This window comes from Podarcis melisellensis, assembly GCF_964234715.1.
Source record: "Podarcis melisellensis genome assembly, chromosome: 16".
In the NCBI taxonomy this organism is placed as follows: Eukaryota; Metazoa; Chordata; class Lepidosauria; order Squamata; family Lacertidae; genus Podarcis; species Podarcis melisellensis.
The window spans coordinates 15,786,427-15,813,196 of NC_138533.1; the positions used below are offsets into that span (position 1 = coordinate 15,786,427).

The window sequence follows — 26,770 nt, forward strand, 5'->3', positions numbered from 1 at the left end:
TGATGGGAGCCCGGAGTCCAGAACATCTGCAGGGCTGCTGGTTCCCTGCCGCAGATTTAGACCATAGCAATTCTCCTGGAACCAAGTCAAAAGCAGACTTAAGATCAATAAAGGTGGGAGGGCCTTGAAGGATTAGTGCCAGGAACTGAAGTATACATCTCTCTGCCAGGTGAGCTAATACACAGGGATGGTTGAGCAACCGGCTTTAAATCTAATCTCTGCCTTCCAAATAATACTATTATCCTCCTTCATACAAAGTTAAAGCTTATGTTTTAAAAACCTGGCATAAAGTTTTCCAATAACTGCCTTCCAAGAAGGCTAATGGGGCAATAATGATCTGGATTGGTCCCATCACCTTTTCTTAATGTGATGAGCTAGGAAAGCTTTACTCAGTGCTCCCCCCCCCCGAAAAATAGGTGCCAGGACTCCCCATGGCTGTTAGTTAAGTCCCACACTTTTTAACAACAACAAAAAAGAGGTGCCAGTACACTTTCCCTTGAGTACCCCTGAAAAAAGCACTGGCTTTACTGCATATACTGGGAGACTTTCCAGTTCTGTTAATAAAATACGAAGGAATGAGAGTAAAGATGTCCCACTGTTCTGGGAAAGATTTTAAGATACAAGGAGGTATATAATCTTGCTTTCCCAGAGCAATCAGATAAAGGAGTTCACCTGACACTGCAAGTTGCCACTCTGCGGCATAAAGAAATGGTTCAAAACATCTGGAGGGTGCTGAATTGGCTAGTCCTTTGCATTCCCAGTTTTATGTTTAGGATGATTGCAACAGAGCTCAGCTTGCAACTCACATGCTTTCAGGAATGCTCCGGAACCAAAAGATGCTCTGCTAGGTCACACCAGAGTGCCAGACCAGAAGATGCTTCATTATCAGTCTGGCTCTCTGGCACAAATCAGCTGGGTAGTGCCTGAGCACCGGAACAAAAGCAGCTCATCTTTTGCTCAGGACCAAAAAAGGAGCGTCCCGAATTTGGTCCCAAGAATGTTGGAGGGTATGCAGCTAGCAACAGCTTTGTCATCCCTATAAAAGCTGAGAACACCCTATTGATCAACTCAAGGAGCGGGGTTTTCTCCAACACAGTTGTCTTGTCTTAGGGCTCATTCATTTCCTGTGCTTTACTGTATAAACAAGGGTCCAAGAGGTTTTTGATTTGCCCTGCTGCTTTTCCCAGAAAAACCCGCAATTTAGCTCTGAATTGTAATTGCAAAGGTAAAGGTACCCCTGACCATTAGGTCCAGTCGTGGACGACTCTGGGGTTGCGGCGCTCATCTCGCTTTACTGGCCGAGGAATCCAGCGTATAGCTTCCGGGTCATGGGGCCAGCATGACTAAGCCGCTTCTGGCGAACCAGAGCAGCACACGGAAACACCGTTTACCTTCCCGTCGGAGCGGTACCTATTTATCTACTTGCACTTCGTGCTTTCGAACTGCTAGGTTGGCAGGAGCAGGGACCAAGCAACGGGAGCTTGCAGGGATTCGAACCGCCGACCTTCTGATCGGCAAGTCCTAGGCTCTGTGGTTTAACCCACAGTGCCACCCGCGTCCGCTGAAGTGTAACAAATGTCAATCAGGTTTTCTGCAGAAAAGCACAGGACAAACAGAAGTGTGGATGAGTAAACCTATACCCTAATGGCAGTGCAAAGGCTTGATTTTTCTTCCACTGAAAAGAAGCCTGGAGTCTGTTATGGCCAAGAGGGAGGACTCCAGTTTTTCTACCTGGAAGGCAAACTTGTTTCCTGGCTTAAGTACATGGCACTGCGCCAACAAGATCATCGTGCAGAATTCACTGTTTATTTCTCATCCCGCAGCATCCTCCCAGGTTCCTCTGCTCCGTCTGGGGCACTGCCTATGTCTCGTCCTGGACTGCGTAGATCACAAAGTCGTCGGGAAGATCAGCCTGGGTGCTCCTGCTCTGCCTGTTCGCAGTGAGCCAGCCCGTGGCCAGGGCCATCTTGAGCTTCCGCAGCCTGTACATCAAGCTCACCAGCTCCTGCTCCATGTACCCCAGCGACTTCAGGCCAGACCGGACAGAGCAGCCGCGCCGGGGCCCACAAGGCGTGTGCGGTGGGGGCATGTGGCAGTCCGTGACCTGATCAGAAAAAGGCAGCAGTGAGCAGTTGTTGAGACAGGGGCTGGGGAAGGCCACATTCCCTTGGAGGGGTCTAGGGAGCCACGAGGTAGGCTGCCCTTTCCCCACTTGTTTTCTCCCACCCGCCTCTGGCATTTGCTGCCGGTTCATTCCCGGGCTTAACCCAAGGGGCTTGCAATAGTGTTTAAAACCCTGAAAAACACAGGCCCCAAAGACCTGAAACACGCCTCCTTTCCTAATGACCCTCCTCAGCCCTGGTGATTCTTCCTCTTCCTTCTGTTTCCCACCACTGAGCCCTGGAGATGGAGGTTAATTGGGAGAGGAGTGTCTGTGCAATAATTTGCAGCCAGCTCCTTCCTGGCTGAAGCTTGCAAGCTGCATGTACAGGAAGAAGAAGAAGAAGAGGAGGAGGAGAAAGAGGAAGAGGAAGACACTCTCACCCACTTGGAAATTCAAGCCCTCCCCCTGCTACTTGGAGGGACCAGGCAAACCTGGAGAGCCCTGTAGGTCTGCCCACCCTATGTAGACTTCTGCCCTCTGCCTCACATGCCAGAGGTTTGGCACCAGTTCTCTGCTGCCCCCAGGCACTCACCTCCGTTTCACGCTGAGCCACTGGGCACTGCTCCATGGAGAAACCTCCCAGGAGCCAGACCAGGCTGTAGAAACACGCCAGGCTGACGAGCCACAACAGAATCTGCCCATACACCTGGTAGTTCTCCTGGTCCTCCGAGAGGCTGTTGTCCTGGTTGCTCAGGGCCCAGGCGGGGGCCAGCCACCCTAGCAAACAGCAGATCCACCCACCCAGGACCACATCCATGGCCATTTCCTGCCTTCCTCTGAGCCTTACCACGGCACTGAGCCACCAGCAGCAGTGACATCACAAACCCCTGGGCAGGTGAGGTGGCCTCTTGCCCTCTCCTGGCAGGGAGAGCTGAGCCAAGAGGCCCAGCAGGGACAGATGTCCTCTTTGATGGGTTCCCTTGTCTCCTTGAGAGGCTGTCAGAGGACAGTGCTCTCTATCTGGGGGGGGGGGGTTGTGGGGGGGGGCATCCAAGGGGAGCAGAGGAAGGGCAGAAGCAGCAGACTGAGCAGGCACACCCGCAATGGTGAGATGTATTTTATCTCTTATTTAAAACGTAGCCAATGGTTTCTGAACTGGATAATTAGCATATGCAAATTGGTACCCCACCAGGCTCCTTCAAGAGGAAGGGAAGGATATGAATGGAAGAAATAAATAAATGATATCTTGCCCTCTTTTTTGGAGGCGGGGAGGGGAGCAATGTACTAAGTGGCTACCTTTGGAGCTTGGGGATAACAACCAGGTGGTGGTTTGCACCATCTTGGAGCCCCAATTATTTGAATATGCAGGATTGGTTTCATTCTTTTTAAAAAATGCAAATAGCATCAGCTGTGTAGTGGGGGAGGAAGCTGATAATTATCAAAATTGCAATAAGCTTCTGAAAGTGCTATTTGGCATGATGGGGACAGGCCTCGTTGGCGTTGAATGTGATCTTTCCTCCCCATGCAAATAGCAGCTTCAAAGGACTGAATTCAGGCAAGGAAATCAAAGAGTTAAAGCAAACACACACACATGCAGTGATGAGAGGTAACATTGGATCTTTCCTCTGACAACAAAGGAGCAAGTATGGTTGCCTTTGCCTTCTCTAGATCAGTTAAGTTAGCTTACGACGAGAAACCTATCCAAGTTATGTACATATAACAAACTACTTTATTATTTGCTTACTCTGCAAGCATCTCTCTGTGTATAATTGCAAAAAGTAAGGTCTACCTTCCAACCAACATTCACAAGCCGTCTCCTTCTCCAACAGGTAATTTGGCTTGGGTGGGACGGGCAAAGTCCACTTGGCAGCTAGTCACAGGGGGAGGGTACACACAATGGTGCAAGGGTCTGGGTACACACAATGTTCGTGTACATGCAGAACCCTTAGAACTGAACCCCTGCTTAAAATGCAATCATACTGCTATCAATGCCCCTCTCCAGTAGGGCTGGGCGATATCTGGTTTTCAAGATCGTGATGGCTCACCAACTAAACATTGAGATATAGTGATATATCACAATGTCTGAAATGAGGATGGAGCTATAGAGATGCATTGCTTGGCTTCATGGTTTTTCCCGCATTGAGATTTTTGCTGGCGCCTACTCTTCTGATTCGCTGCAGGAATCAGGGGCTGCAGGAATCAGGAGAAGCATAGGCTGGCTTAACGTTTCCCCCCACAGTGTGATTTTTACCTAGCGCACACACACGTGTGCACACACACACACACAACCACACACATCATGATTTGCAATATACTGCCAGGTCAAAAATTATGATATGGACTTCAAACCAGTTTGGGATGATATATTGATATATATATCGCCCAGCCCTGCTCTCCAGCATTATTCCCCCACCCCGACTTCTCCCTCTTCCCTGTGCCTTCCCTGTGGCACTTCTGCCTGCATTTCCCAATTCCTTTGACTGCAGAACCGGCGCAATTTCTGCCCCCATGAAGGTGCCCTGCGGCCTCCTCTGCCATAGATTTATTATTACTATTTTGAGTATTGCTTTCCAAACCCTCCCCGGTCCCCAGGCTCAGTCCTCCTCTTCGATGTCAAACACCACCAAGTTGAAGGCCTTGGCGCTTTCCCTGGCCAGCTGGCACTCGGGTGCCCGGCAGCCGCGGTGGCGCAGGGTGAGGGCGGCCTTGTGGTTCCGCACAAGCGTCACCAGCTTCACCAGCTCCAGCTCCATCTGGAAGAAGGCGTGCAAGAGGTGCCGCTCCAGATCCTGTTCGTGGGCCAGCTGGGCTTCTTCCTGCGGAGGAGGAGGAGGAGGATGTTGGTCAGGGAGTGCGAGGGGCTGTGAACATTACAGGAAGATGCTTGAGATAAAACAGGCAAAGGGTGCCCCTAGCAGCCAGAGCAACGCTTGCCAAATTGCTGATGGGGTCGAAAGGAAACCAGAGCAATACTTTTTATTGAAGGAGGAGTCTAAGGCGCCATCCAACTGTCTTAGGAACTCCACTCCAGATTTGTGTAGGGTTTGCTAATAATAATAATAATAATAAATTTGTTATTTATACCCCACCCATCTGGTTGGGTTTCCTCAGCCACTCTGGGCGGCTTCCAACAAAAGATTAAAAATACATTACAACATCAGTCATTAAAAACTTCCCTAAACAGGGCTGCCTTCAGATGTCTTCGAAATGTCAGATAGTTGTTTATTTCTTTGACATCTGATGGGAGGGCGTTCCACAGGGCGGGTGCCACTACTGAGGAGGCCCTCTGCCTGTTTCCCTGTAACTTCGCTTCTCACAGTGAAGGCCCTTGGAGCTGGACCTCAGTGTCCAGGCTGAACGATGGGAGTGGAGATGCTCCTTCAGGTATAGTGGGCCGAGGCCTTAGCCTGTTCTTCTCCCAGCAGAGACTTAGGACTTGAGTTTTCCTTCTCCTAGATGAGCTACCTTCCCAAGTGGCCAATCTCTTCCAGTATGCCTCTGAATAACAGTTGCTCAGAATCCCGAATGGGGAAGAGAGCATTGCTGTTGCACCCAGGTCCTGCTTGCTGGCGGCATCTCAGGACACTGGATTAGACAGGCCCCCTATGATCTGATCCAGCTACAGGCCTCTCCTTGCAGAAGTCTAGTGGTACCTTGGGTTAAGTACTTAATTCGTTCCGGAGGTCCGTTCTTAACCTGAAACTGTTCTTAACTTGAAGCACCACTTTAGCTAATGGGGCCTCCTCCTGCTGCCGCCGTGCGATTTCTGTTCTCATCCTGAAGCAAAGTTCTTAACCTGAGGTACTATTTCTGGGTTAGTGGAGTCTGTAACCTGAAGCGTATGTAAACTGAAGCGTATGTAACCAGAGGGACCACTGTATTGTGATAACAGAACCTCCACGCTCAGGGGCAGTCTACCTCTGAATACCAGCTGATGGGGAACGATGACTGGAGAGTTGCCTTTGTGCTCGGGTCCTGCTTGCGGGTTTCCCTTTGGAGCACCTGGCTGGTCACTGTGAGGGCAGGATGAGCCCCCTTTGGCTCTTCTAATCTCCTTCTGTTTGTCTCTTGGAACCCCCCCCCACCTCCCTTCCCTTTCTTACCCGTGCATCTTCTGCCTTGGGCTTCGTGTGCAGCCATTTCGCTCCCAGGACCAGCACCAGAACCACGATGGAGCCAAATGCCAAGCTGTCCCAAGCCCCGGGGGAGACGGCTTCCTTCTGCTCTTCCACTGCAGCACGGCGTACGGCAGAGCTTCCCTGGCAGAGCCACAGCACCCACAGCAGGCTGTGCATGGTGAATACAAATAGTGGCGGAGTCCCTGGGGCAAAGCAGGCCCTGGTCTGTGATGTCACAGATGCGCCAGCCCCATTGGCCAGTCGCGTGGGTGACATCGGGAGAGGGTTCCGTCAGCTGGCCAATTGCTCATTTATTTGCTACCTTTTAATCCCCCCTGCTTTCCTCCCACATGTGGCACACATATAAAAAGGGTAAAGGGACCCCTGACCGTTAGGTCCAGTTGTGACTGACTCTGGGGTTGTGGCGCTCATCTTGCTTTATTGGCCGAGGGAGCCGGCGTACAGCTTCCGGGTCATGTGTCCAGCATGACTAAGCCGCTTCTGGTGAACCAGAGCAGCGCATGGAAACGCTGTTTACTTTCCCGCTGGAGTGGGACCTATTTATCTACTTGCACTTTGATGTGCTTTCGAACTGCTAGGTTGGCAGGAGCAGGGACCGAGCAATGGGAGCTCATCCTGTCATGGGGATTCGAACCGCCGACCCTCTGATCGGCAAGTCCTAGGCTCTGTGGTTTAACCCACAGCGCCACCCGTGTCACAAATAAACAAATAAATGCCGTGGGCCCAACTGTGAGGAACTCCCTTCTGCAAGAAGTTAGGCAGGCACTGTCCCTTCAGAGTTTCTGGCACCTGGTCAAAGCTGTTCTGTTTCAGGAAGCCTTTGTACCCTGAATGTTCCTTGCTTTCTTTCTTTTCTCTTTCTCTCTCTTATTTTATATATAAATATTTTTTTATTTAAAAAACCAATTATTATTATTTATATTAAATGCTCAAGGTTATAGATATTGGAGGCTCGATTTATGTTTTAATTTAATGTTTGACTATTGCATATTTCATTGCTGTAAACTGCCCTGAGGCCTTCAGGGTGAAAAGCGGGAGAAGCGTTTTTAAATAAATAAAGAATATATTTCAGCAATGTAAATGTTCTACTTTTATTTTCCCTTACTTAGAATTCCAATAAATACTGGCTGGAGGGGAGAGAAACTCTGGTGCTCAAATCCTGGTTGCGGGTTTCACAAAATCAGCACCTGGTTGGCCGCTGTGAGAACAGGATGGTGGCCTAGGTGGGCCATGGGCCTGATCCCACAGGCTCTTCTTAGGTTCTTAGGAGCAGGCATTGAGACTGATACGGATCGGGAACGGGGGGGGGTACCTCCTCTTCCCCCCCCTCTCCCGTGAACGACCGAGGCGATGACCTCAAGAGTATCCACCGCCAGTCCCCCTCACAGTTGCACAAGCACCACACTTCTCCCAGAAAACCCCTCTTTCCCTTCTTTCTTCCACGAGCGAAATAAGCTCAAATATATGAATATATTCTCCTATCTCTTCCTATGGCTATTTGCGCTCCATACTTAGAACGAGTAGACCGGGCGCTCCTGTATCTCCGCTTATTCCTATGGCTGCGTCTTAGCCAATCACAACCATGCATTCGTCCTGCAGGAGCTAGCTCAGGGAGCTCTTGCACGCCTCATTGAACCTACTGACAAGCTGCTGACGGCCCCCCACGGTGAGAACAATGGATCCGAAACCAGAGACCTCGTAAAACTGTCAAAATGTATCCATTCTTGCTACAATGTGTCCATTTTGTTTCCGCTTTTGATCACCAATACAGAATAGGTCAGAAGGCATAGGAAACCTTTAGAAATTGACATAAAATCAACCATAACTCCGATTTCTTTGCTCTTGGTGTCATTCAACTCAGCTCCCTTCGCACTCCATGATACGATCCCTACTTCCATAATCCCCAGAGCGACAGGGCACGTACACAGGAACTTCTTAATCCTGTCGGATCACCTCCCATAACCCTTCCTCCGGGCAATACCAGGTGGCAGACGATGCATATCTCTGGCCCTTTGTCCTGCCACCACCGGTGCTTGATAAATGTTTACCTATGTGTATCTCTCGCTCTACATATTTCCCCCTCCCTTATCTCAAATGTTAATTAGTGTAACCCCACCTCTTCTCTGAGATATTCGTGACGTGTGTAATGTATTCATGATGAAATCCATGAAACCCAACCTTCCCATAATGAATTCATGACGTTTCATGCACTGTATTCTGGGACTTGGAGGGAACTTTTAAAAGTTTATGTCGCCCCATTCTCGGGGTTCAAATCTCGTCTTGAACCTGTTGGCCAATAAACTTGGATCTTCGTACTTTGCTCCTGCGTCCGGCTGAGCTTCTTTTTCTTCCGCAAAGACCCACGGACTTTGGTCCGATTGGCTGGGTGGCAGGGTAAATACGCACCCAGATTTTCCGTAACAGTTTGGCGCCCAACGTGGGGCTTTCAGCGGTTCTCCCGAGTTGCTGACCGGGGGCCCCGAGATCTTCAGCCGGCTCCGGGCCATTTTGCCTGGGAAGACCCTTTTGGACCTCCGGCCATCTTCCGGGCGGTAATCGAAAGCCCCAGGAGTTCAGCCGGGGAGCAAAGGGGATCCAGCCGGCTTGTTCATCGATCCCGGGATCGGATCAACAGAGAAGACTTGTGAGTATAGGAAAGAAATCCAGTGCACTGGTGGGAAAGGGGGTGGAATTCTCCTGGCAACCGAATTCTCTGCCCTCCTCTCTATCGCTTCTTCTCGCCTACCTCTTGGTCCGGTTAGTGAGAGAGACCGTGGACCGCCGCTCGACCCAAAAGGGGGGTTCTGAGCTCTATCCCTTTCTCTAAACTCTCCAGCCAGCCGCACCAATTGGGAGCCCGAAGGGTAAGACGGAGTGACCCGACTTGAAAGATAGCCGACTCTCCGCAACGGGCATCCCAGTTGAAAGCAAGGGGTTGGAGCTCTTTTTCCGATCTTCCCGAGCGTCCTTCCTAGGGGGCAGGAAGTGGTCTTGCTTTCTATCCCAATCCCAGCCGCACCGGTCGGGCTACGTACCCCGTGTATTGTAAGCCCGCTTCCGAAAGCAAGGGGGATTTTCGACCCGAAGTTCTATCCAGGGACTACCCGATCTGGCACCGCACGGCGCGGGCGTTCAGTAGGGCCCCTTTTCCTGAGAGTAATCGATAGGTAGGAGGTTGCCAGGGGGGGAATAGCCCATGAGGAATTGGGCAGGATTGGCAGAGTGGAAAGGGACCCCAGATTATTGGTTAAGGAAATAGGAAAGGAAATAATACCGGATAGCTAGAGCTCTTTAAAAACTCTCTAAGGAAGTTGCCAAGCGACTGAAGACCCCTCTGTTACTACAAGCCCTTTATTGAGTAACACCCTAGGCCCACCAAACTTTACCGACCCCTCTCTCCTCTTTCCTGTCTAGACACGCGTGAAATATACTATGGGTACCCAGGCTTCCAAACACGAGCGGGCTCACTCTGGGAGGAAGGCTTCTAGAAAGCCATCCCGATCTCAGAAGGATCCCGACTCTCCTCTCCAATTTGTCATCACGCACTGGAAGTCGATCCCTGGCCACAAGCTATTATCCAAAGAAAAGTTAGAGGACCTCTGCTCTGAAATCTGGCCCGCCAGTACCGCCTCGGCCAAGCCCGAACTACGCTGGCCGGCAGGGGGTTCGTTTAATGAAGAGCGCTTGAACTACTTAAAGAAATACTTAATAGAAGAAAAACCCCGCCAGTTGGAATACCTGGCTACCTTTGAGGCCGTAAGGAGAGTGCTCCAAGCCCCAAGGGGAACAACTTCTTACCAGCTACCTATATTGAATCCCGGTCGACAGCAAATGCCCCCCCCTTATGAAGACGAGGATATACAGCAGGCCCTGGTCCCCTTTTACTACCAAGGACCACCGCCACCACCGTCGTCTGACAGTGGTTCGAGTAGCGATGAAGAGGGGGGGGAGGAAGGGGCTCAAGGCAGCAGAAGAGTCACAAGGCTGCAAGCCAAAAAGGACCAGAAAGACCTTGGGCAGGCTAAAACTAAGGACTCTGGACAGACTAAAACCAAAGACCCCGGGCAGGCCAAAGCTAAAACCCCTTCCTCAACGCTCCACAACACCCTTGAGGATCCTGTCCCGAACAGAAATTGGGATCTCCCCTCCGAGCCTTGTGAGCTTACAGCAGAGCCCCTGAACCATGACAAAGAGATCCCAGGACCTTCTGACCAAGTGAGCTCTACTGTGAGCTCTACAGCGATCCAGATGCCCCTAAGGGCTTTGCCGATCCCACCTCTCTCACCTGATGGACCCCCACGAATGGTGTATACGCATCATCCCTTTTATACTTCGGACCTCGTAACTTGGTCCAACCAGATGCCCTCCCTGAGGGACGATCCGGACAAATGTCACCGCCAGATCAGCGCAATCTTTTCCACCCACAATCCTACCTGGGCGGACGTCCACGTCCTTCTGAATGCCCTCTTCAACGAGGCAGAGAAGGCGGACATTCTGGCTAAAGCCGGGGAAGCTATAGAATCACCCGACTACCAGAGGGGACGGCCCCAAGGATTGCAGGCGCTCACCGCACAATCCCTTCGAGTAGAACCTACATGGGATTATAACACGACCAATGGGATCTGGTGCTTGAAACTATTTAAGAAAGCCATTCTGGATGGCGTAAAGGCAGCCGGACAACGCACCGTTAATTGGACCAAAGTCCAAACGGTAATGCAGGGGCCAAACGAACACCCTTCTGATTATTATACTAGATTAGTCTCCGCCATCAAAACATGGGGAGGAATCGACCCCGAGAATCCGCAACATGAAGTGATCGTTAAAGGTTTCTTCAAGGATCAGGCCTGCCAAGACATTAGGAAAGCCCTGAATCTTCAAATTGGATATGATGGAAAGAGTGTAAATGAAATCTTGTCCATTGCGAAATCCATCTACAACTCTCGAGATGAGAGAAAGAAAAAGGAGACAAAATCCGAAGTCGAACAGATCTTGGCCCTAAGTATGGAAACCACTTATGGCCCTAACCGAGGTAGAGGTCTCAACCGAGGAAAGGGGGTCCGGGGAGGAGGACCCCCAAACCCCTATAGGCAATGGGGACCGGGGACTGGAGGGTGCTACTACTGCCAGGAAGAAGGACACATAAAAAGATTCTGCCCTTACCTAAATGCGCCACCCTACGGGGGGCAAGAACCCAAGTCCTTCCCTGCTAGAACCAGCCAACCACCTTTCCCCCCGCAACCCAACGTAACCCCAGGCTACACCAACCACCAACCAGCGGCTTATGCTCCACCAACGCCCTCGAACCCGATACCTCAAACTCGACCCCAATCGGGACCCCGAACCCAAATGCCAACCATAGACCAGTCTGCCCACCCTTGGGTGAACGCTACCGCTCCTCCCTTGCACCCCCCAAACCAACCGCCTCCCGATGATCAGGACACTTATTGACAATTAGAAGGGGATCCCAGTCAGACCCAAACCATCTGCCCTGTTCTTGCATTGTCACCTGAGGACCCGGTCTGCACTATCGAGATTGACGGCCACCCCTATCAATGTCTACTAGACACAGGGGCTACCTATTCCACCCTAACCGACAGTCACCTGCAACCAGGGACAGTAACCAAGAAAGTAATGGGACTGGATGGGATACCCCGCACTTGTCCGCTCTCGCGACCGGCCAAAGTCACCCTCGGACCATTACTGGCGGAACACACTTTCCTCCTAACAAGCAGCCCTGTCAATCTCCTTGGCAGAGACCTCCTCTGCAAACTTAACGCCACCATAAAATGCTCCTCGGATGGCATTTACCTACATATGCCAGGGGACTCTATTCCCATGTTCCAAGGTATCGTCCAGGAATCCAAAGCGGACAGACAGTTTCCTGAACTCCCTTTGGACCTGGAAAACGAATTGCCCCCCTCCCTATGGGGCACTGAATCAACCTCAGTCGGACTCTTACTCTCTGCTACTCCAGTCAAGATCACCTACCGAAGTGACTTGCCCTTCCCGTGCACCAAGCAATACCCTCTGCCCAAAGAAGCCATAGAAGGCCTAACACCCATGATTGAGGACTTCCTCGAAAAGGGGATCCTAGTCTCGTGCGCTTCACCCTGTAATACCCCAGTTCTCCCGGTCAAGAAGCCCGCAAAGGAGGGGGCACCTATACGGTACCGCTTTGTACAGGACTTGAGATTAGTGAACCAATTCGTAATACCTAGACACCCGGTAGTGGGCAACCCGAACTCCCTCCTAAACGCAATTCCAGCAGGGACGACGTGGTACTCCGCCGCAGATCTGTGTTCCGCCTTCTTCAGTATACCCTTGGACCCGGCCAGCCAATTCCTTTTTGCATTTACCTGGGGACCCGGCCAACTAACTTGGACCAGACTGCCCCAAGGCTATGTAGAGTCACCCGCAATTTTTTCGGCCGTATTACATCAGGACTTAGAGGACATCCACCCACCGGCTAGCTCCACCTTGCTTCTCTACGTGGATGATATTTTATTGTGTTCTACCAGTGAGGAGGCGTGTAAGATAGACACTAAACACCTCCTATCAGAATTAGCAAAGAAAGGACATAAGGTGTCTCCAAAGAAACTCCAATATTGTAAACAAGAAGTCAAGTATCTGGGACACATCTTGGGAGTAGGGACCCGAAGTCTAGCCACTGACAGGATTGAGGCAGTTACTAAAATCCCTCTCCCAAAAACAAAACGACAGTTGCGCGGCTTCCTTGGCATGGCCGGCTTCTGCCGAGCATGGATCGCTGGTTACAGCGAAATAACGAAGCCCTTAACTGTTATGACGCGTCAGGACCACCCAGACACCTTGGTCTGGGAAAAAGAAGCTTACAACTCTTTCGAACGACTAAAACGGGAACTCAGATCTGCCCCTGCCCTAGGATTACCCGACTACCGAATCCCTTTCAACCTCTTCATCCACGAGCAAATGGGGGTAGCCTCCGGTGTCCTAACCCAACCCTTTCGCGACCAAGAGAGGCCAGTAGCATATTATAGTCTGCAACTCGACAACACTGCTAAAGGGGCTGTCAGTTGCCTGAGAGCCATTGCAGCCGCTGCTGTCCTCCTCGAGAAAGCCCAAGAAACAGTCCTGGGCCACGAAATCACCCTTCACGTTCCCCATTCAGTCTCAACCCTCTTAACCTTAAAAGGATGCCACCATTTCTCAAACTCCCGCCTCAACCGATACGAAGCCCTCCTACTAACCCCAACCAATGTCACCATTAAACGTGTCAACTCCCTAAACCCCGCTACCCTGCTACCCCTTCCTGATGATGGCACCCCACATCATGACTGCACCACTATAGTCCGGCAAGCCGAAAAGCCCCGTGAAGATTTAGATCATCTCCCCCTGGAGAACCCGGACCTAATACTATATACTGATGGTAGTTCTAAAGTAATCGACGGGGTTAGGAAGACTGGGTATGCGGTGGTCTCCGACTTCGAAGTACTAGAGTCAAACCCAATTAACTCCCAGTACAGTGCCCAAGCCGCCGAATTAATTGCGCTGCTGCGTGCCTGCGAGATTGGTGAAGGGAAGCGGATAACCATCTATACTGATAGTAAATACTGTTTCGGTCTGGTGCATACAACCGGCCAAATTTGGCTCCAGAGAGGTTTTTTAACCGCCGCCGGGTCTCAAATCTCGCACGCCGCCCTAGTTGAGCGACTTCTCACGGCGATCCATCTACCGGCCGCTATAGCCGTTGTCCACTGCAAAGCCCATACCAAGGGCAGGGACTCGGTATCTAAAGGAAACAGACGAGCCGACAAAGCCGCACAGATGGCTGCCCTACGCATCCCCAACAATGAATCCGAGTTTCAAGCCCTCCAACTACCAGCAGACCTTGACCTTACGGAAATCTACAAATCTGCCCCAGGGGATGAAAAGGCTATGTGGGAATCGATAGGTGCCACCGAACAACAGGGCATCTGGGTCCTCCCCGATGGCAGAACCGTCCTTCCAAAGGCCTGGACTCCAAAAGTAGTGAGGATTCTTCATCAGCGGACACATTGGGGAAAAGGGAGATTAATGGAACATATCATTAGATCTTGGTATGCACCCGGGATAGCTGCCGCCGCAGCAGCAGCATCAAAGAATTGCATTACTTGCCATCGCTTCAATCCCAAGCGTGAACCCAGGAGGCCACCAGGAGCCAGACCATGGGCCTTTGTCCCTTTTGAGAACTTGCAGCTTGATTTTATTGATCTGCCCCAATGCCAAGGCTTTAAACATGCTTTGATTATAGTGGACCAATTCTCCTCGTGGGTGGAGGGATTCCCTTGCCGAAAAGCTACCGCGTCCGTAGTCGCCAGAGCCCTCCTACAGGATATCATTCCCCGCTATGGCATACCCCGCCGCTTAGATAGCGATAGGGGAACCCACTTTACTGCGGAAGTGGTGCAATTAGTGGCCAAAACACTCCAAATTAAATGGGACCTCCACACTCCATACCACCCACAATCCTCTGGCCAAGTAGAGCGTATGAACCAGGAAATAAAAATACAGTTGGGCAAACTTTGCGAGCTCACTGGCCTAAAATGGGTGAATGCACTCCCACTGGTTCTTCATAACATCCGCAGCGCCCCAACCGGACGTTTGAAACTCTCTCCATTCGAACTTTTATTCGGGAGACCTCCTCCCGTCTACAACACTCTATTCCCACTTTCAGAACTGGAGCTGGGGGAGGCAGAACTTACTAATTATGTTATTCAGCTCCAGACACAACTACAGCGCCTCCACCACTACGCGGCCATCGAGGGACAGAACCTGCCCATCGACGTCCACGCCCACTCCTTCCACCCTGGTGACTGGATCCTCGTCAAAGTCTACCAGAAGGAACCACTCCAACCCGCGTGGGAAGGCCCCTACCAAGTGCTCTTGACATCGCCAACCGCCGTGAAAGTAGGTGAGAAGAATTCTTGGTTACATCACACTAGGTGCAAGTCCTCACCCCCTCCACAAGAGACTGAAGAGAGCAACGGCGAGGACTTCACCTTTTCGACTCCACCTACTCCACCGATCTCATACATTGACGACGACGATCAACAGACCGGACCAGCAGATCGGGGCCAAAGTCGGGCTCAACAGACCGGACCAGCAGATCGGGGCCAAAGTCGGGCCCAACAGACCGGACCTGACACCACGACATCCAACTGGACGTCCGAAATCATCCCGGATACCAACACCATCAAGCTACGTTTCAGACGCGGTGACAGCCGCGTTTAACAGCCTCGTTTGACAGTTCATCTGACAGCTTCATTTGACAGCTCCGTTGACAGCTCGCTTCCTTTGACAGCCTCGTTAACAGCCTCGTTTGACAGTTCATCTGACAGCTTCATTTGACAGCTCCGTTGACAGCTCGCTTCCTTTGACAGCCTCGTTAACAGCCTCGTTTGACAGTTCATCTGACAGCTTCATTCGACAGCTCCGTTGACAGCTTGCTTCGTTTAACAGCCTCGTTTGACAGTTCATCTGATAGCTGCACTTTACAACCTCGCTTTATCTGAACACCTTCGCTCGTCTGACTATTTGTGCTCTCCCCACACGCATCCAGACCATGGATTTGGCCTGCACCGTCCTTCTTCTCACCGCCTTATCCTGGGTCAAGTCCACATCATCAGACCACTGCACGGGGTTACAAACGGCCTATCACTTCTTGGACTATCATGAGGTCGAGACGGGGAGGTCTAACCCTGATCGAATGGGGGACTTTGATTTCTGCCTTCCAGAGTCTCGGATCTTACTGCGCCATTCTTTAGTACCCCGACTCGCCAACGACGAATACTGGGAACTTTTCATCCGAAACAAGGACTTGCGCCGTATCGGGTCCGCGGCCCTCACTCTTGACCACTCCTCTTACCGCTTAACCTGCCAAAACGGGACTTATCTTCTCTACGCGAACGGAGAGATTTCACTAAACCCGAACTGGACCGAAGTCGAGGTAGGAGGGGCCTCCCACGCTTACACGGGCTCAAACCACCCCTCTGGAAACTTGATTTTCGGGTTCCAGTGTCTCCTCTCCACCCCAGAAACCCAGAAGCCTCAACTCCAGGGACTCTGCCTGCGGCGATTCTGCTGCTTATGGAACCTAGGGGTCACTCATGAGTGGAAAGGGGCTGAATATCTTGAAGGTTGGCACCACCCCATACACCCTTCGCGCCCCCCCTCATGGGACCATGCCGGACCCCTGAGATGCGGCGGTATCGCCAGGGATAGGCGGTTATTAAACACTACCGACCCACTCCACCCAGTCGGCACAGCACCTCGACAGTTCGGCACTGACTCTGCACTCCCGGGAGAAGACCTCCTTTCATCCTGGGAGCGAAACTCCTATATTAAACTTCTCAGCCAGGTGGCAAAGGAGGCACCGTACCCGGACTGCTGGATCTGCGCCCACGCGCCTAGCCACCTACAGCAGAGCCTCCCACTAGTCCCAGTGCCAGTGACCTTGGAACAATTCCGCTCCGGAAACGTTACTTCCTGGAACCTAACCGCCCTCAACTTGACACATCAATATCTCTATCTCACCGGCCCCACGAAGGGGCCCCTTTGCCGCAGCTTCTCCGGAGAAGGAACCTTCATTGGATCCAGTACATGTCCCAACACTCTCGAAATCCTGCCAACTGGCCTGGTCACCTTCACCAACACAAGGGAGTCCCGGACTTTTCCAAATCTCACAGTCGCCTGGGCCGCTGCCGTCGGACACCCCTTCGACTGGAAGCCCCGACCTTCGGACTCCATGCTGCTGCAAACCTTTGCTTCAGGCAGAATGGAATCTTACCTCAGCGGCCTATTCTGGGTGTGCGGACACCGCGCATATACATGGGTGAGCCCACACATGTCCGGAGCCTGCTTCGTCGGCTACATTGTCCCCGGAATAAGGATAGTTCCACACCTACCCCCTGGAAGACAACGGAATAAGAGGGAACAAAAGGAGCTGTCAGACCTGTCAGACGTTGCTGCAAATGGGGAGACCGTAGGCCGAGCGCTTTTCCCTGCCTACGGCGCCGGTTCAAACCATGTGGATATCCTTCGGCTCACTGACATCCTCCTTAAGTTTATGCAGGAGGCGACCCAGATCACGGACTCTCTCATGTCGGAACTATCCGAGGTAAGGCAGTTGAGCTTACAGACGAGGATTGCAACGGACTTCCTCTTGTCCAGTCAAGGAGGCACCTGTGCCCTAATAGGCACCGAGTGCTGCACATACGTGACGGACCAGACCTTAAATATAACTGGACATTTGAACAATATTCACGAGTTAGCAGGGAGACTACACGATATCCAACATGAGGGACTATCCGATGTGGACTTGTGGGGATGGTTACCTAAGTTGGGATGGCTCCGACAATTACTGAAAGTCATGCTGCTCATCATCTTGACCGCTGTGCTTTCTGTGTCTGTTTTATGTTGTACTGTGCACTGTATTAATCCCTGCTGTTCCCTCCTTCGCCCCCGCCATTCCTCCCCGCCTAACTCCTTCTCTCTCCGAGCCTATTCCCGTTCCCAACATACCACCTTCCCAGACTATGTACAGATGAGGCATCTGGGGGAAGGGGAATACGAGATCACTGAAATTTAGCGTTCCTGTGGTGCGGAGAAAGGATTTGCAAGTTCTTTCAGAACTTTGATGCAAATCTATCTCCGAATGGGGGACTGATACGGATCGGGAACGGGGGGGGGTACCTCCTCTTCCCCCCCCTCTCCCGTGAACGACCGAGGCGATGACCTCAAGAGTATCCACCGCCAGTCCCCCTCACAGTTGCACAAGCACCACACTTCTCCCAGAAAACCCCTCTTTCCCTTCTTTCTTCCACGAGCGAAATAAGCTCAAATATATGAATATATTCTCCTATCTCTTCCTATGGCTATTTGCGCTCCATACTTAGAACGAGTAGACCGGGCGCTCCTGTATCTCCGCTTATTCCTATGGCTGCGTCTTAGCCAATCACAACCATGCATTCGTCCTGCAGGAGCTAGCTCAGGGAGCTCTTGCACGCCTCATTGAACCTACTGACAAGCTGCTGACGGCCCCCCACGGTGAGAACAATGGATCCGAAACCAGAGACCTCGTAAAACTGTCAAAATGTATCCATTCTTGCTACAATGTGTCCATTTTGTTTCCGCTTTTGATCACCAATACAGAATAGGTCAGAAGGCATAGGAAACCTTTAGAAATTGACATAAAATCAACCATAACTCCGATTTCTTTGCTCTTGGTGTCATTCAACTCAGCTCCCTTCGCACTCCATGATACGATCCCTACTTCCATAATCCCCAGAGCGACAGGGCACGTACACAGGAACTTCTTAATCCTGTCGGATCACCTCCCATAACCCTTCCTCCGGGCAATACCAGGTGGCAGACGATGCATATCTCTGGCCCTTTGTCCTGCCACCACCGGTGCTTGATAAATGTTTACCTATGTGTATCTCTCGCTCTACATATTTCCCCCTCCCTTATCTCAAATGTTAATTAGTGTAACCCCACCTCTTCTCTGAGATATTCGTGACGTGTGTAATGTATTCATGATGAAATCCATGAAACCCAACCTTCCCATAATGAATTCATGACGTTTCATGCACTGTATTCTGGGACTTGGAGGGAACTTTTAAAAGTTTATGTCGCCCCATTCTCGGGGTTCAAATCTCGTCTTGAACCTGTTGGCCAATAAACTTGGATCTTCGTACTTTGCTCCTGCGTCCGGCTGAGCTTCTTTTTCTTCCGCAAAGACCCACGGACTTTGGTCCGATTGGCTGGGTGGCAGGGTAAATACGCACCCAGATTTTCCGTAACAAGACATACTCCAAGTGACCGGACCCAGTTAGTACCCTGGAAGCTGTAGCCCATCCAAGCTGCGATTTTGGGGCCACCTTCAAGGGCAGTCCTGCAAACAACGCTCCACAGTAGTCTACACCAGGGCCTGACTCCCGCTCACACCCCTCGCTTGCAGAAAAGGGTCCTGTGTGGTGGTCTTTGCCTGAGCGGCCTTCAGATCAAAAGCTAGCCATCAAATCAAAGGTGGCCTTAAACGTGTGAATGCACTTTAGGAGTATAGGTCACATCAACAGTGGGAGAAGCAGGCCATATTCAGGGAGGAAAGGCACCTTATTAATCCCATTTCTAGCACCACCTTTTTTTCTCCAAGGAGCTCCGGGTGTGATGCGCAGGGTTCTCCCCCTCCTCATTTAACTTACCCACAACAACCCTGTGAGGTAGGTTAAGCGGAGAAGCAGTGACCGGCCCCCAAAGTCGCACCCAGGGCTGAGTAGGGATTTGAACCCGCGTCTGCCAGGTCCTAGTAGGTCAGCGCTCTAACCACTACGTATCACTGCCTCAGCCCCACTCAAGACGCCGGGCTCCCTCCCCCAGCAGCTGCAGAGAGCAGCCTCGCCTTGCAGTTTGCAGGACCTTGGTGCGCCCTTCGTGCAAAGCCTGGGCGCGTTCCCACGTGCAAAGCCTGCCATAGGGAGGAGCAGCCGCGCCCCCTCCCCAAAGAATAGCTTCGGGGGCGGATCGCTCGTTCTGTGTCTGTGTGTGTGTCCCCCACCCACACCAGCCACGTGATGGAGCAGCAGCCCAACATGGCGCAGTCCTCCTAGGCCGCTCCATCCCAGCCCGGCGGGGAGGCCATCTGGCCTTGCAGAGCATCCCGGAGACCGGCAGGTAAGTGAGGTGGGGGGTGTTGGTGGAGGGGGCGCACCAGAGTCCCTCCCCCCCGTGCAAAACCCCACGCCTTGCACGGTTCCCCAAACTGCCTTTCCCGCCCCTATCCCCCCCCCAGGTCCTTGGCTGGGATGGAGCCACGTGCCGGGTGGGGGTCGCCTTCTTGTGCCCTCCCCCGCCAGAGAAGGTCCCGAGAGACGGGGACAACCTACCCCACCCCGTCCAGGAGAAGCGGGAGCCTTGCATCCAGGCGGCAAGGCGAGGATGGAGGACGTTGTGGTCCATCCAGATGCGGCTCCCATCACCAACATCTTTGCACCCCGGTTGGGGCTGTAGGGCATTGGAGGCCAGCAGCACATCTGGAGGGTGACATTGGGGGGCGGGGTGTTTCCCCACCATCTCTGCTCTGCTGTTCAGAAGGTGGGGAGGGGTCTGCCTGGGTTCCACCAGCCCTGCAAACCTCCTGGGGTGCTGGGTGGGTGGGGGAGAGTGGGCTTCTCAGGGGCGAGGGGAGGAAATTGGGGCACCCCACTGAACTCACCCCATGTGCTTCTCCACCAGATTGTGGTCCTAGCAGCTTAGGGTAGGTCTCTTGGAAGAACCAGATATAGAACTTTGCAAAATAGCTCATGAACCGGTGACCAAGATCAAAATAGTCAATCACTGTTGAATATATCTGTTTAGCAGAGATAAGCAGAACAATGCAATTTTTTATTATTATTGCTACTATTGTACTGCATTTGCTCAAAGAAGCTAAAGGGGGCATGCATGATTCTCCTGCTCCCCATCCTATCCTCACAACAACCCTGTGAGGTAGGTTGGGATGAGAGAGGCAGTGACTGGCCCCAAGGTCACCCAGTGAGTTTGATGGCTGAGCAGAGATTTGATCCTGGACTCCCAGATCCTAGTGCCATGGGTAGGCAAACTAAGGCCCCGGGGGCCGGATCCGGCCCAATCGCCTTCTAAATCCGGCCCTCGGACGGTCCAGGAATCAGCATGTTTTTACATGAGTAGAATGTGTGCTTTTATTTAAAATGCATCTCTGGGTTATTTGTGGGGCATAGGAATTTGTTCATTCCCCCCAATATAGTCCGGCCCCCCACAAGGTCTGAGGGACAGTGGACCGGCCCCCTGCTGAAAAAGTTTGCTGACCTCTGTACAGTCTAACCCCTACAACTATCAACATTCAATATCAGATAGGTAGCCGTGTTGGTCTGCCATAGTCAAAACAAAAAAAATTCCTTTCAGTAGCACCTTAAAGACCAACTAAGTCAGTTCTTGGTATGAGCTTTCGTGTGCATGCACACTTCTTCAGATACACTCAGTGTATCTGAAGAAGTGAGTGTATCTGAAGAAGTGTGCATGCACACGAAAGCTCATACCAAGAACTGACTTAGTTGGTCTTTAAGGTGCTACTGGAAGGAATTTTTTTTGTTTTAACATTCAATATCCTTATCCAAGAACTGTTGAATAAATCTTTTGAACAAGTAGAACAATTTATTTATTTCATAAAATGTATACACCACTTGATTGTTTTTTAAAAAAAGGCACTTCAAAGCAATTTACAAAAAGAATAAAACAATAAAATTAGCAAAAGTAATGTAAGAAATTCAAAGAGTTAAAACAACAATATACGAAAACAAGATGTAACAACTCTCTAAACAATGCAAAAACTGCTATGAAACAATGACCGATCTCAATAACCCAGCCAGTAAGTTGGAAGGGGGCTGTAAGTCAGTGGGCAGTGCCCCTGCTTGGCATGTAGAAGGCATCAGGTTGAATCCCCACCAGCATCTTCAGGTTGGGCTAGAAATGTCTGAAGCCCTGATGAGTTGCTGCCTGCCAGTGTTGACCAGCCTCTTCCAGCATGGTGCCATCTAGATGTGCTCAGTTGGGCTGAACATCTGGAGGAGGAGTTGTAGCCCAAAACATCTGGAGGGCACCAGGTTGGGCAAGGCTGGTGTTGAGCTTGGAGGAAAAACCAGATATCTGCAGATGTGGAGATGATGATGATGGTATTTATATGCCACCCATCTGACTGGGTTGCCCCAGCCACTCGGGGCAGCTTCCGACAAAATATTAAAAACACAGTAAAACATCAACCATTAAAATTTTCCCTGAACAGGGCTGCCTTCAGGTTGTTTATTTGTTGGACGCCTGTTGGGAAGGGTGGGAAATGGATGCCTCTGCATGAGAGAGGGAGAAGGGAGCGCCTTTCCCTTCTGCTGTGACCCCTTTCCCTCCTTCTTGCCCTCAGCGCAATTCACCCACCATGGTGAAGATCTTTGTGGGGGGCCTGTCTCCCGTGGTGACGGCCGAGGAGCTGAGGAAGCTCTTTGAGCAGTACGGGCAGGTGAACGAGTGCGACATCCTCAAGAACTTTGCCTTTGTGCACATGGAGAAGGAGGACGAGGCCCACCAGGCCATCAGCGCCCTGCACAAGAGCGAGTTCTACGGGGCCCACCTGACGGTGGAATACGCCACCTCCAAGATCCGAAACGCCACCAAGATCTACGTGGGGAACGTCTCCGCCAAGGCCACCACCTCCCAGATCCGCCAGCTCTTTGAGAGGTTCGGCAAAGTGGTGGAGTGCGACATTGTCAAGAACTACGCCTTCGTCCACATGGCCAAGGAAAGGGAGGCCATGGACGCCATCTTGAACCTCAACGACACCCCTTTGGAGGACCAGAAAATCTTCGTCACCCTTTCCAAGAGCAACAGCTCCCTGCGGGCTGCCAAGGGGGCGGCGGCAGCAGCAGCAGCAGCAGTGCCCACCCCGCCTCCCCCGTCCCCAAGCTACTACTTCTCCAGGGGGCGGCTGCCACCCCCGCCCCCGGCCTACACCCCCTACTGCCCCCGGGCCTGGTACGACAGGGAGTACTGCGACCGCTACTCGTACGAGCTCTACGACCGGGCCCGGGCCGCCTACGACCGGGCCTTGCCTCCTCCCCCTGCCGCCTATAGGGAAAGGAGCCCCGTGGGCAGGCGGACAGCTGCCTCCACCGCCGTCGTGGCCCAGTATGCTGACCCCTACGCGGCTGCAGCTGCTGCGGCTGCCGCCGCTGCCGCCACTGCCGCCGCCAACCAGACCTACAACCCGGCCTACAGCCAGCCAGGGTACGCAGCCGCTGCTGCTGCTGCCGCCACATACTCCCAGTACAGCATAGGAACCGCCTACAACGTGGCGGAGTACTACGAGAGGTACGCCAGCGCATACGCCGCCCAGTATGCGCAGACCTTCTGAGCACGGTGTGCCTTTTCCGGCAGTAAGTGTCTGGAGGTCCTTGGTCGTTTGGGGTGGGGGGTGGCGGCGGGGTGGGAGGGAGCAGGGGGTCGTGGGCAGGAGAAGGGATTGGCTCAGAAACACCCACCTCTGGGGCTTCAGCTCTACAGTGCTGGGGAAACCCAGCCAGATGGGTGGGGTATAAATAATATTATTATTATTACAGTGCGTTCCCTGCATGTGGGCATTTGATTTCTGCACCCTGTCTTCTCCCGGCAATCAAGGGTATGCAGGGACACCTTCTAGCCAGGAAAGAAAGAATTTGTGGAGGGTTCAATGAGGGGCAGGGCCTGGGGAAGATATTGAGGGCCAGATCAAGCCCTGGGGGGCCACAGTTGACACGAGCACAGTATTGTCTGTCCTGGCCGGCAGCTGCTGTTTAAGGCAGGCTTCGCCAAGCTGTTGCCCTCCAGATGTTAGAGGGAAGGGAAAGCTTGGGAGGTTGTGGGATCAGTCCAGCAAGGTGGGCTCTCAGCTAGCTGGCAGGCTGGTTGGCCAGCTGGTGTGTGTGTGTGTGTGTGTGCACGGGGTCCGAGATTGTGCCCACCCCCCATGTCTCTTTGTTTGCCTGTGCAAAATACAGCACATAGGATGCAAACCTCTGTGTATATATGATGCACACTTATTACATCTGTGTATATACAGACACACACATGCATGCATGCACCTGAATTGTGTAGATCTCTTTGCAGGCATCGCCACCGCAGTGTCTGTGAGGCCCTTTGCTGATCACACGCTGACTTTTTACTCCAGCTTCCTTCCAAGGTTGGTGACGCTGCATTTTTTTTACCCCCTACCCTCCGTCCTTCCTGCCCTCTCGCCTTTTTCTTCCTTCACCCTCTTTCCTTTATTATTTTTTTTTGATCCGGCCGTTACCTTTTTGTTTAAAAAAAAAAACCTGCTTCGAAGACCCGCCGCCTGCCTCGCCAACCCCCGCCTTTCGAACCCGCCGTGAGCCGAAGACGGTTTTGCTCGTAGAAACGTGCCCGCTTTTTTGAACTCTCCTCGTGCCCGGAGCAGCGGGCGTTTGCCAACCTTCCGAACTCTCTGCCGGCTAATTCTTTGCTTGCCCCGTGGTGTTGCTGCCTGCCGAACCTCTGACCCCCTTGTCGCCCAGGTCTCTGCCGGGCTCCTGAGCTGGGGAGAGAGGCCTCCTTTTGCTTCTGCAGTATTCCTGGGTACCGTTCTGTTCTGTTCTGTTTGTTGCCTTTGTACAATCGGTTAATGGAGCTTGTTCCTGTCGTGGCAACTCGTTTGCTTTTTTCCCTTATTTTTTTAAATGTCGATCATTAAATGGCTTTTACAGAACCTCTCGCGTCTCGTCGTGAAATTACACCCACCCCAATCCCCGCCGCCGCCCGACTTCGCCTCTGCCTTCCATTTCCTCCACCCCACTTTCTGCATGGGGCGGGAGGGAATTGCCCATTCTTGCTGATCTCTACCGCATCCCCCCCGTCCCCAAGTTTACTTCCTGCCTTCCCTCCCTCTGCTTTCCCTCCAGAGTGATCCTCTCTTTGGGCTCTGCCTCTCTCTTTGCCGCCACTAACTCCATCCGTCCGTCCGTCTCGCCCGGAGAGTTAGGGAACCATTGTCAAATCCGCAGCAAATTCTGGCTCCCGTCTGTGGGGCTGACTAACGCAGCCTGGGCTGGGCATCTAGCGGTTTTTTAACCCTGTTTTTTCTCCCTCCATTGACTTTCTCTTTCTGTGGACAGCTGCTTCTGGAAGGTGACCTCGGGCAGGCAGAGCTGACCCGAAGCGACTCAGCGCCACCAGCCAGCCGAGAAGAAGGCGAAACCCCTGCAAGCGAACCTTCGGCCTCTTGCACTCGTAGCGTAGGCACTGGGAAGGAATGGGGCGTTTGGGCAGGGGTGAGCGAGGGGCCTGGAAAGGGGGGGTTGTCTGGGTTAGGGTACTACCGTAAGATGCTTTCCCCTCGCCTTCCTCCCCCCAGGCGGAAAGACCACTCAAGAGGAGGGTACGGGCGTGATCTGCCCCTGGGCTGGGGTGCCCAGTCTGGTTCTTTCTGCGGAGGGACAGCTGGGATTGTCTGGGTTAGGAGACAGAGCCTTCCTGTCCTTGTGTTCCCATTTGCTCTGCCCAAAAGGGTTGGTTTTGTCGCTCTGAAAGGTAAGCAGAAGGACGGAGCCTCCGAGGTGTAACTCTTTGTCCTTCTGTCAGCTGACGGATCCCCTGGCAGCAGAGCCAGATCTGAACTCGGGACCTCATGATGTGGGGAAGCCTGTGAGGTAAGCAAGCTCTTTCTCCCCCCCCCCCCACCCCCCCGGCTGGGGCTGAGGGAGGGGTGGTCCTTTGCGGAGCCAAGGGTGGTGGTGGGGAGAAGCTCTTGCAGGAGAAGCCTTCAGCTCCAAACTCCCCACTCCACTCGCTTGTACGTGACCTTTCTTCGGTGCCCTCTGGGCGTGGCTTCTGGGACCCTCAATCATCAGCAGCTGAGGCAAGAGACAGATGTCTGTGGAGTCCTTGGGGGGACACCTCCATCCCCATTTCCGCCTCATAAAGCAATAGTCGTCTCTCGGAAGTTGAACAGAATCCGTTCCGGGAGGTCCATTCAACTTCCAAAACGTTCAGAAACCAAATCACGGCTTCTGATTGGCTGCAGGAGCTGCCGGACATTCAGGTTCCAGAAGAACGTACGCAAACCAGAACAACCACTTTCTGGGTTTGCGGCGTTCAGGAGCCAAAACGTCCGAGTTCCAGAGCATTCAACAACCAAGATCTGACTGTACTTGTGCCCCCGACCCCTGCTTTCCCTCCTCCCTGGGTTCTCCCTTATCCTCCAAGTGAGCTTCACCCTTTGAGCTGTGGTACGGCAAGAGGTGAGTTTGCACCTCCCTGGCTTGGCTGGGGCTTGTAGGACGCAGAATCACAACCCGCCATGATTGTGTGGGTTTCATATCCTGGCATGAACTCCTGTCTGGGCGACAATGAAAGCAGGTCGGCACCAGGACCCTTTGGCACAAGAACCCCCAAAGAGACGGCTTTTCATCCATGTGGCCCTCGCTCCCCAGCTCCGGCCACTTGGCACAGGATCATGCTGGAGTTGGACACCAGCCGGCAGCGCGGCCTAATGGTCAGAGATCCTTGGAGTTGGCCAGGTACGGAGAGCTCCCACAGGTGCTTTGAGGGAAGGAAGAGGAAGCAGTGGACGAAGGGGGTGATCCGAGAGGGAAAGAAGCAGGAGTTTTCCCAAGTGGTTGCTGCCTCTGCTGCCGCAGGGTCTTCCCACACGTAGCAGCAGCGTAGGGGAATAAAGCGGATAGAGAACAGTTTTTATCCCTCCCTTGGAAGTCATGGGCATCCACAGCAGCTGGATGTTGGAAGATTGAGGGCAAGGTCCTTCACGCAGCACACAGTTAAACTGTGGAACTCCCTTCCACAGGGGGCAGTGATGACCACCAACTTGGATGGCTTTAAAAGGGAATTGGACAAATTCATAGAGGAGGAGGAGGCTGCAATAAGCCATGATGGCCATGACTCTGCCTCCTGGGAGGCAGCAATGCTTCTGAATATCAGTTGCTGGAAACCACAGGAG

At 52.5% G+C, this 26,770-nt stretch overlaps 2 protein-coding genes and 1 long non-coding RNA gene across 11 annotated transcripts in view; 1 reads left to right on the top strand and 2 right to left on the bottom strand.

The window, feature by feature from the left end:
- Nucleotides 1-26,770, bottom strand: part of LOC309359471 — a 155,847-nt gene that overhangs the window by 58,152 nt on the left and 70,925 nt on the right. The window lies entirely within an intron of this gene.
- On the bottom strand, nt 1,788-20,343 carry LOC309359456 (uncharacterized protein). 2 transcript variants are annotated; one of them, XM_081893130.1, is made up of 3 exons: nt 20,145-20,343; nt 2,697-4,920; nt 1,788-2,104 (listed from the first exon to the last, which is right to left on the bottom strand). In XM_081893130.1, the coding sequence occupies exons 1-2, from the start codon at nt 20,289-20,291 to the stop codon at nt 4,699-4,701; spliced, it is 369 nt and encodes a 122-aa protein (XP_081749256.1). In that variant the 5' UTR covers nt 20,292-20,343; the 3' UTR covers nt 1,788-2,104; nt 2,697-4,698. The 2 variants fall into 2 exon arrangements, with proteins under 2 accessions (XP_081749256.1, XP_081749255.1); XM_081893129.1 differs by lacking the exon at nt 20,145-20,343 and adding an exon at nt 6,208-6,690.
- On the top strand, nt 19,092-25,376 carry LOC309359444 (uncharacterized protein). 8 transcript variants are annotated; one of them, XR_014163835.1, is made up of 4 exons: nt 19,092-19,932; nt 22,190-23,198; nt 23,896-23,980; nt 24,930-25,376. XR_014163835.1 is itself a non-coding variant. In XM_081893095.1 (4 exons), exons 2-3 carry the CDS (start codon nt 22,205-22,207, stop codon nt 23,942-23,944), a joined length of 978 nt encoding a protein of 325 aa, XP_081749221.1. In that variant the 5' UTR covers nt 19,092-19,932; nt 22,190-22,204; the 3' UTR covers nt 23,945-23,980; nt 24,930-25,376. The 8 variants fall into 8 exon arrangements, 6 of the variants coding, with proteins under 6 accessions (XP_081749221.1, XP_081749225.1, XP_081749222.1 ...); XR_014163836.1 differs by having other exon boundaries at nt 23,908-23,980; XM_081893095.1 differs by having other exon boundaries at nt 22,190-23,133.

Bases quoted from the DNA above. Each gene is read 5' to 3' on its own strand.
- LOC309359444 (XM_081893094.1), top strand. From the start codon at position 22,205: ATGGTGAAGATCTTTGTGGGGGGCCTGTCTCCCGTGGTGACGGCCGAG. The intron at 23,134-23,895 runs GTACGCCAGCGC...TGAATTGTGTAG, and splicing joins GTGGCGGAGTACTACGAGAG to ATCTCTTTGCAGGCATCGCC.
- LOC309359456 (XM_081893129.1), bottom strand. From the start codon at position 6,498: ATGTCACCCACGCGACTGGCCAATGGGGCTGGCGCATCTGTGACATCA. The intron at 4,921-6,207 runs GTAAGAAAGGGA...CCTCCTCCGCAG, and splicing joins CCAAGGCAGAAGATGCACGG to GAAGAAGCCCAGCTGGCCCA.